This window comes from Archocentrus centrarchus, chromosome 1, assembly GCF_007364275.1.
Source record: "Archocentrus centrarchus isolate MPI-CPG fArcCen1 chromosome 1, fArcCen1, whole genome shotgun sequence".
Lineage (NCBI taxonomy): Eukaryota > Metazoa > Chordata > Actinopteri > Cichliformes > Cichlidae > Archocentrus > Archocentrus centrarchus.
The window spans coordinates 9,670,031-9,680,265 of NC_044346.1; the positions used below are offsets into that span (position 1 = coordinate 9,670,031).

Sequence of the window (10,235 nt, forward strand, 5' to 3'; positions counted from 1 at the left end):
TAGAAGCGCGCAGATACACAGGTCCTGTGTAATACTCAACATGTCAGGTGCAGGAATAAGGAGGACTGAGTTTTGAAAATAAAAGTACAAAAGAAAGTTACACTTAGAAGCACGCAGATACACAGGTCCTGTGTAATACTCAACATGTCAGGTGCAGGAATAAGGAGGACTCGGTTTTGAACATTATGAACAAACTCACATTCAGTGATTGTTCTTTACATTTCAGGTCTCCAAAGAGATGCCGTGTCAGGCTGCTGATGTGGACGCATGCAGATCTTTTCCAGACAACTCACCAGAGGTAATTTACATCTTCAATGAGTTATTTACTTTATAAAACAAACTCATGAGAGTGATATTCAGTACTATTCAGATACACAGGTCCTATGTAATCCTCAAAATGTAAGATGCAGGAATTTGGAGGACTGATTTTTGAAAATACAAGTACAAAAGAACGAAAGTTACATTTAGAAGTGCGCAGACACACAGGTCCTGTGTAATACTCAGCTTGATAGGTTCATACATTAGGTGGACATTATTTCTTTTTTTTTAATTTAGAAGCCTAGACTCATTCAGTGTTCATCCCTTCATTTTAGCTCTCCAAAGAGTTGCTGTGTCAGGCTTCTGATGTGGATGCCTGCAGATCATTTTCGGGCAACTCACCAGAGGTAATTTTCCTCTCTAACGACTTCTTAACTTTTACTTTTTTAAATTTTCACTCATATAAATTATATTCAGTTGTGTATAGATTCAGTTGGTTTTTGTAATCTTTAATTTCACAAGTTAATACATTATGAAGATTATAAATCCAGTTCAGTCTTCTGAAGCATGTATATTCAAATTATTTTTTGGGGTGGGGTGGGGTTGTTTTTTTGTTTTTTTTCAGGTGAGATATCTGCTCACCATCAAGAATATGGAGCATGACCATATTCTTAAGGGTCATGCTCCGTGCATGCTTTTATACAATATATTTATGTACAATACCAGTCAAATGTTTTGACACACCTTCTCATTTTAATGAGAATGAGAAGTTGGCTCCAAACTTTTAACTGGTAGAGTAAATCCACAGTGAATGTATGTTTTTGTTCTATTTTAGTTGATTAGTTAGGTTTGTTCTGCTGAAGAACAAGCTAGGTTGAGAGGGGATCTTTTTTCTGTTATTCCAGGTGTGTAATTTTTCCTCTGAATTTTACATGGCAACAAGTTATTAATGTAGATTTAAGGTTTGAAGTTTCTAATTTCTAAACAATTTCATTCACAACAGGGATAACACATACAAATCATGTCACTTTCATCTTTAATTCATGTTTTTATAGAAACAGAGTACAAACGATTCATTGGTTTTGATATTCTACACTTCACAAGTGTCCGTTAAGATTCTTATCTTATGATTACACTTTTTTTTGGTCAACAGGACTGTGATCATGATCTTGTCCCTGACAAAATGTCAAGTTTAGAAAAATGTGTTTCATGTGGAGGACCTTTTGCACCTCTGAAATGGAGTGGTGTGAGATGTAAAGGTAATTTTTTGAAAATGGAAGGGGGGCTTCATCTGTATCTTTTGAATGTGATGCCACAGGAACACTTTTAAAAACCTGCTCCATGTGTAGCTGTGCTATATGTTTAAAATGAGCCATTTGCTGCTGCACTGACTTTTTAAGTACTTTCCATGCTACCTTCTTTTATTAATTCTTAATTTTCTCTTTCTAGTTTGCAACCAGTCCTGGCACAAAAAGTGTTATGTTAAACACAAGGTGGACATCACTGAACTTCTGCAAGTGGTAAGCTTTTTAGTAGAATTATTCTCGGTGCAATGCTTTCCAAGTATGCAAAATATAATATATGTATATACGATGGTTTTTAATCATTATCAGGTCTGTACAGAACCAAGTTCAAGTGAGGTGGTATCATCAGAAGAGGAGTATGTTCCTGATTCCATAGATGATTCAAACAGCTCGTGCGATGACAGATCAGAGCCTTTAAAAATCAGTTACAAACAAGTACAGAATTGTGAGGTCTCCACCAGCAAGTCTTCTTCCAAAAACAAAAGACACCACCAAGAAAGTTTTGTAGAGGAAAACAGAGAGCCCGTTTCTGAAGCTGCAGAATCATCAACTGAAGATATGATCAGCACAAGTCAGCTTGAAGTATCAAGAGTTACTGGCAATATAGGAAACGCTGATGCCGAAGACATATTTGTTGATGATGGTGCTGATGCTATGGCTGAAAAAGTCTCAAACACGTCATCCTTGCTCAGAAATAAAACTTACTGCTACATTTGTGGGAAACTACAGACAAAGTTTACACGTCACTTAAAAACTCACGAGAAAACACATGCAGATGTTGCTCAAGTTTTAAGTCTTCCCAAGAGGTCCAAACAACGTATGAAAATGCTTATAAAGCTTCGCAACAAGGGAAACCACAAGCATAACTCAGAGGTCTTGGCGAGTGGAGTTGGATCACTAAAACTAAGACGCACATCAAAGAAAAAGTACAATGCAAAAGATTACATTCACTGCATGTACTGCCAGGCATTATATCTGCGACGAGATCTTTGGCGACATGTTCGAAAATGTTCTTCAAAAGCAGTAGAAGCCACTTCAGAGATTGGAAGAAAAAAAGTTTTGTCTTTGGCCTCTATGAATGAGTCAGCTTTGTGTCAGCAGATATCACCAGGTGTTTGGAGCGTGTTAGCTGTTATGAAAGATGATGAAATAACTTCTACTGTGCGAAGTGACTTCTCTATTCTTCAGCTGGCCCAATCATTCTTTAACAAATATGGACAGGATCCCACCAAATATGACTACATTCGCCAGAGACTCAGAGAATCTGGAAGACTCCTGCTCACGCTTCGCAAGGAATTCTCAATACATAGTCTTGAGGATGCTGTGAGACCTGAAAATTTTGATGTGGTTATCAAAGCGGTCAAGAAAGTATCCGGGTATGATGAAGAAAAGCACTGCTACCGTACTCCAAGCCTTGCTCTAAAGTTAGGTCACTCACTACAGAAAGTCAGTGATATTTTACATTGCAGAGCACTCATGGCACAAGACAGTACGCTGATAAAGTCAACCCAGAGTTTCAAAACTCTCTATGCTACAAAGTGGTCTGAACTCATCTCTCACACCGCTTTAACTACGTTGAATGAGCAGCAGTTTAACAAGCCCTCCACTCTTCCTTTCACCGAAGATGTTCAGCGTCTTCACAGACATCTGGAGAAGACTACAGAACAAGCATTGAAGGACTTGGAAGACAATAGTTCACCAAAATCATATAGTGAACTGTGTAAAGCCACCATGGCAAATATAATACTTTTTAACAGAAGAAGAGGGGGAGAAATTTCAAAGATGACAATGAATGGCTTTCTGGAAAGAGACACAAGTCCCCTGCATAAGGACGTCGCATTTGGACTGACAGAATTTGAACTTCGCCTTTGTCAACACTTCAGTCGTGTTGAATTAAGGGGTAAAAGAGGCCGGAAGGTTGCAGTGTTACTCTCGCCAGACATGGTGAATGCCATAACACGCCTAATAGAAAAAAGAAAAGACTGTGGTGTTCTGGCAGAAAACCTGTTCCTGTTTGCCAGACCTCATTGTCTGACTCCCTACAGAGGACAGGACTGTTTGAGGTTTTATGCCAGTGAATGTGGGGCTGAAAACCCTGAGCTCCTCAGGTCAATGCAATTACGCAAACATGTTGCAACTTTGTCTCAGATCTTGAACCTCAAGAATCACGAGTTGGACCAAGTTGCTAACTTCCTTGGCCACGATATTCGCGTTCATCGTGAATATTACAGACTTCCTGAGGCTACTACCCAGCTGGCCAAGATATCCAAACTGCTGCTTGCCATGGAGAAAGGATCTCTCAGAAGCCTTCAAGGCAAAACACTTGACGAGAATGAAATCGAAGGTAATGCCATTTAAAGTTGTTTACATTAAAAATTAGACATGTTTCTAGCAAATATATGGTAGCAAAATGGAACACACATTGTGCATAGGCAACTTATAACACTTTAACCTCATGGTTCATTAAGGCAATATAATTTATTTTAACTAGACAACCTACAGTTGACCGATTCAGATGCTGAGAGTGAGGTCGATGCTGAGAGTGAGGTAGATGAAGCAAATCTCACACATCCACAGACCGGTAAGTACTGTGTGATATATATATATATATATATATATATATATATATATATAAGGAATCTGTTGAGGAACCTAGCGTGTATTTATTGTCACCAGATGGTTAGACTTTTAACAGTTTAGCTACATGCTATGTTGTATTCGTAACCAATTTTAATTTCACTGTCAAGTCAATAACTAAAATTTCTTGCTGTTTTCTAGTATTTCAGACATATATTGAGGGGACATTAATTTGTATCTGAAATACTAGAAAACAGCAAGGGCCTGAATGACTTAGGTCCCAGATAGCAATTGAGCACTCATGCAAAGAGACTTCCACAGTTGGTTTGTGTTCTACAGATGGGTCTCTCTGAAGTCGCATAAAAAGATGGCAAAGGGTGTAGTATGTCAATTAGATTTTTGAACATTTCCTGGTTTATTCTGTAAAAGTGTGCTTTTGTCCAAACTTGACTTCATGTGCCAAATGAAATTCAGTCCCAAGGACTTCAAATTTCAGGGGAAAAGGCAAATAACCATAAGATATTATTATTATTATTATTATTATTATTATGAGAGTAAACATTACCTTTCCACATAGCAAGTTAACCAAAATTTCACTGTAATACTTTTACTCATCTTTCTATGTATGCAATGAAATATATTATATTTTATTACAGGTTCTGCAGGACCATTGATGGCTAGGCAACCTGTCGAGGAACCTCCATTATCCATTATCACCATTATCACAAGGTTAGCCCATATCCTCAGTATACTAACATGTCACCATTTTTGATTGCTTTTAGGCTATGAAATAATGCACAGTGGATTCAGACCTTCTTCACTCATTTCAATTTTGTTGTCACAGCAACAGTTCAAATAAATGGGTGATATGTAAGCTAAATTTCAAGTGATCTGAATGTAGAATACAGAAGTAGTAGCTATAACTGATGACCAGGACAGTCTTTTCAATCTAACAATTTACTCATTGAATACATTACAGTGCAACAATTAACATATAGGCATGGCTGCTGCTTTTCAGTGTGCACAACAGCAACTACAGCGTCTAGGCTTGCACTTCCTAATATAAAAATAAAAGCACTTCCTATCATACCATTCACAATGATGAATCAACTTAAGCAAATAATGTTCTTAGCTTTCAACTGCAGACAGTTGAGTTCAGACTGGCCAATGCTTAAGTACAGGGAGTTACATTAATCTAAGCACAATGTAATAAAGGCATGAATGACTTTTTCTAAATTGCCCCTTCTAAGATAAGGTTTGACTCTGGCTAGAAGCCGAAGCTGAAAGAAGCTAGCCTTGACCACAGAGCTAATCTGCTTGTCTAATTTGAACACCCCATCAATAACACCAAGATTCCTTACCTGTGATGGTATATAAGGTGCTAGTAGGCCAAGAGAAATGGTAAGAACCTGGACCAAGTCAGGGTGACCAAACAGGTTAATCTGTTTTGTTTTAATTTAATCTTAAGAACTTTAAGTCCATCTTTGTCTTAATATCCCTCATGCAATTAAACACAGCATAAATAGATTTCTTGGAAGGTGCCTTTAATGGCATGTAAACCTGCACATCGTCAGCAAAGCAGTGAAAAGGAATATTATACTTCCTAAATGTCGACCCCAGGGTAGCATGTAAATGGAGAACTGTAGAGCACCAAGAACTGACCCCGGGGGAACCCCACAGGTCAGAGGGGCCACCGAGGAAGAAAACTGCCCCAACAGCAGACAGAAGGCTCTATCTGTGAGGCATCCCCTCATTAACAAGGAGTAGCGATGCAACCTCCCAACAAGCATGTAGTTTTGAGATCTGACAGTTTCAAGTTGAAGGTGGGACTGCATCAAGGATCAACTCTCAGCCCCTTATTTGTCCTGCTGATGGACAGACTAACAGTTGAGGTCAGACAGGAATCTCCATGTAATATGATGTTTGCATACAGTATCATGATTTGCAGTGAGAGCAGGGAACAGGTAAAAGAGAACTTCGAGAGATAAAAGCTTGCACTGGAAAGAAGAGGAATGAAAGTCAGTTGTGAGACAGAATACGAGTGTGAATGAGGACGGTGGTAGAACAGTCCGGTTACAAGGAGCAGAGGTTGCAAAAGTGGAGGAATTTAAGTAGATCAACTATCCAGAGAAATGAAGAGTCATGAAAAAGAGGTGAGGAAGAGAGTACAGGCAGGATGGAATGAATGGAGAAAATTTTCAGGAGTGGTGTGTGACCAAAGAGTTGCAGCAATAGTAAAAGGAAAGGTTTAAAAGAGAAGAGTGAGTCCAGCTATATTGTATGATTTAGAGACAGTGGCACTGAGCAGAAGGCTGAGCTGTATATGACAGAGGCTTAGATGTTAAGATTCTTTGTGGGACTAATGAGGATGGATAGGATTTGGAATGAAAATGTCAGAGGGACTACGCAGGTTGGACAGTTAGGAGAAAAAGTTAGAGAGGCCAGACTAAGATTGTTTTGGGCATGTGCGGAGGGACAGTGGACATATTGATCAAAGAATGTTAGAGATGGAGCTGCTAGGCAGGAGACAGAGAGGGGGACCAAAGAGATTGATGGATGTGGATGAGGAAACTTAACAGATAGTTGGTGTGAGGATAGAAAATGTAGAGAACAAGGGGAGGTGGAAGAGGTTGACTTGCTGTGGTGACCATCTGACCTGAAAGAAGGGGCTGATCTACTAAAGTATGTATTTGGTGGAATGTCTCCTTGTTAGTTGCCTGGTTTGCTTAGCTCTCTCTGTGATCGCATCCTTGTTTTGCAAAAGCTGGTCGACTTTCCAGTCACTGCTTGAGTCTTATTTTAGTGCATAAGTCAGCTCAATATCTTTTGTTATAAGCTGTAGTAGCACTGGGCATATCACACATCCATGTGTCGCTGTGAACTACAAGTCTAAACCGTACATCTGGATTTCATCATTAAGAGAATAAATTCATTATTTATCCATTAGTTGCTTAACACCATAAAGGAGAATCTTGGACTTCACAGTATTTAAGAAACCTACCTACAACAAATAAATGCTCATCCAGACCATTGTTATTTTTTGTTTTATAATCTTTTCTTTCTTCATTTCAGCACAAAGTAAACACACAGATGCTAAGGAGAAAGAACCCAACACAAAACTAAAGAAGGACAAAGAGCCCAGCAGAAAAAAGAACACAAATAAACATTCTGGTAAATGCTACCACACATACACAAGTCACTAAACACCAAATTACTTAAGCACAAAAGCACAACTGAAGCATGGTCAAAAGAAATTATCCACACCACCCAAAGGCAATATGGTGACCATTCTCTTTCTGCAGGATACTGTGAGCTGATATTTTAGCTAATATATCTGGCCTAAATGCACATACCATATAAAACTGTACCTTGTATTAAATTGATACATTTTCAAACTGTCAATATTCAGATGCTAGAAAATAGATGCAATTTAGTGATCAGTAATAGGACTAATGTTTATAGTACTTTCTTTATACATATTTTAATCTGTAATGTTTTTTCAAAACAGCAAAACACCAAAAAACTGTAATAAGCAAAGCAATGGGAATATATTTTCTAATTTGGTTATTAAGTTAGATTTAGTACACCAGGGTTCTCAACTTTGGGCTTTTGCTGATACAGCACCTATAGAGAAACGTGGTGCTGAGTGGGATCTAGGGACCAGCAAGCCTCTTTTGGCTTTGGATGGTTCTATGAAAGCTGCTGAGGCCTGTTTGTCAAACAAATACTATTTTGAAATTACGAAAATGCCTTTTCTTCAGAATTCAATCATATAATCAACCACACTTACCAAGCAAGTGTCAATGGCAGAATAAGCTGTTTAGCATTGGCAGAAATTTATTTTCATCTGTGCAACGCACATGCTCATTTCTGTAGCTTGTCCCGCTAATGTATGTTCTTTATTAATTCACATTTTAAAAGGGGAATAAATAGGCATTACATCAGTACATAATTTATAGCCAAGAACCATTGTTTTAACAAATAATATACTAAACACAAATTTCCTTATTTAAAAACTGTTTAAAATGGAGTTGGTTTTCATTAATAATTTATTTGTCTTTTTTCTAGTATCTCTGGAAAGTGCTAGAAGAGCAAAAAAGAATCCATGGTCTCCCATGGAGGTTGTCGCAGTCATATTGTTTTAATGTTTGTCAATGTGTTGTCTTTTACTACTATTGTATATTCATGACGTTTTCTGTTATTTGTCCTTCTGCCTAGGGACTACAGATGCAAATTAGCAAACATGCTATAATCTGGCTCATTTACAATCTGTACTAAGTATTGATTGTTTTATTAATGTGCATTGTCCCAAATAAATAAAATAAAAAATAAAAATGAGACATTTTGGCGAACACATCAAAAAAGGAAAACTGGCCACTATGATTGAATGCCAGCAATGCAAGAAGGCTGAAGATCCTGCTCTGGCTGCCCGCTCTATCCAAAACATAAGAGATTTTGTAAGGAATCGGGGCATAACTATGAAAAGAAAAGAAAATCCTGGATAGAATATGGGAATGTGATGAATTGTCCTTTAGTGATATCATCAGGACACATGGGATATTAAGGGTAAGACCAGAAGCAATCTCTGTGTCCTGATGATATCACTGGTGGACAATTTAAATATTTCATCTTGTGGAGGCAGGAGAAGGGCTGACAGTATTCCAGTTATATTGGCAAACTGGGTGTTGAACAGAATATGTAAACATACTGATATTTTACAGTATATATTGTTTGGTGTGGATTGGTTACTGTACGTTTCAGTTTTATTTCTACTGTGAGACGATGGGTAAGTTCATCTTGTTCACTCAATTTTTGTTTAATCTGTTTGATGATTTAACAGACTTGCATAATTTCATTTTGCCATTCATAATTTTTCCTTTCTGTTCACAAATAGGATTCTGTTGCTTAGTGAAAGTTACTGCTACTGCCGCTTACTTAGTGAAGGTGCTGTAAAATGCAGTCCATGTCTTTCTGTTTAGTCATTTTTCATTTATCCATGTTGGCCTTTTTATGCATGAAAATTACATGTTTGTGTATGTGTATGGCCATTGTCCTGACAAATAAAGTTGGCCCTGGCAATTACTGTTTGTGTCATGGGCGGAGCTAAGTACCTCATTATTGTTTGTCCTCTTAATACAGCATTGTGTCAGGTTCTTATATTTTGAGTTCTGATGTGTGTATCTAAATTTTGAAGTGAGATTTGTGTTGTATAGTTCAAACAGAATTTTTTAAGATTTACTACATCTTTCTAGCATGAGTGGAAAGGGGTGTCCGTTTAGTGTTGCAAAAAACTGGTTTGAAAAAATTGTCCTTCTAATACACCAAAACCAGTATGTGTGTGTGTGTGTGTGTGTGTGTGTTTGTGTAAGAGAGAGCGCAAGCATTTGATCCATTGTCCTGTTGTGCCATTGAGACTGTATGTGCCCTGCAGCTCTGGTTAGGAAATTTCAGCAGCGGTTTAGTCCAGAGCAGGCAGCAATACACTATTTGATTTTTAAGAAAGATGAACCGCTTCATACTTGAGACAAGGCTGAATTTAAAGCGCCCAGCAGAGCTGATGAAGAATGCTGCTGAATTTTCTTGATCTGAGAGTTTAGAAATGTTTGATTGTACCGTCAAAGAGCCCAGTGCAGGTTTTTTATGTAAAACTACAAACATTTTTATCAGGCAGGATGACAAAGTAGAGCAACATTAGAGAAAATATACCAAACCAGATGCGACGCAGATGATTTGATCTGTGTCTCTATCAGTAGGAAACCTGATACACACATCAGTGTTGTGTCACTTTGTATCCTGTTCAAAGTCCAACAGCAAAAGTATTTGTGAAATCGATCCAGCTGAGATTTCCTAAATAATAACTAAAGGATTTATGTTCACTAATTGTAACCTTCCTTTGTACAGTTGAACCTGAAGCTCCCAGAAATGTACCCGACCCGGGGTTAAAACAAAAATGTTTTAGAGAGAAAAGTTTGAACTCTGGCAAGTGAAAGCTGAACTTTACCAGCTGTATTTGTATTATCCAGCTGTGTGCAGTTTACTTCTAATATGTTACATGATCACTGGATAGTAAAACTCCAAGTTGCCAGCAAGCAAAAC

The 10,235-nt window shown here is 37.9% G+C and overlaps 1 protein-coding gene across 1 annotated transcript; it reads left to right on the forward strand.

Moving 5' to 3' along the window:
* The first annotated feature begins 563 nt into the window (after positions 1-563).
* On the forward strand, positions 564-8,397 carry LOC115786028 (uncharacterized). Its single transcript, XM_030738026.1, has 8 exons — positions 564-665; positions 1,412-1,517; positions 1,708-1,778; positions 1,872-3,906; positions 4,054-4,143; positions 4,796-4,868; positions 7,212-7,310; positions 8,208-8,397. Exons 2-7 carry the CDS (start codon positions 1,442-1,444, stop codon positions 7,219-7,221), a joined length of 2,355 nt encoding a protein of 784 aa, XP_030593886.1. The 5' UTR covers positions 564-665; positions 1,412-1,441; the 3' UTR covers positions 7,222-7,310; positions 8,208-8,397.
* The last annotated feature ends 1,838 nt before the right edge of the window (positions 8,398-10,235 follow it).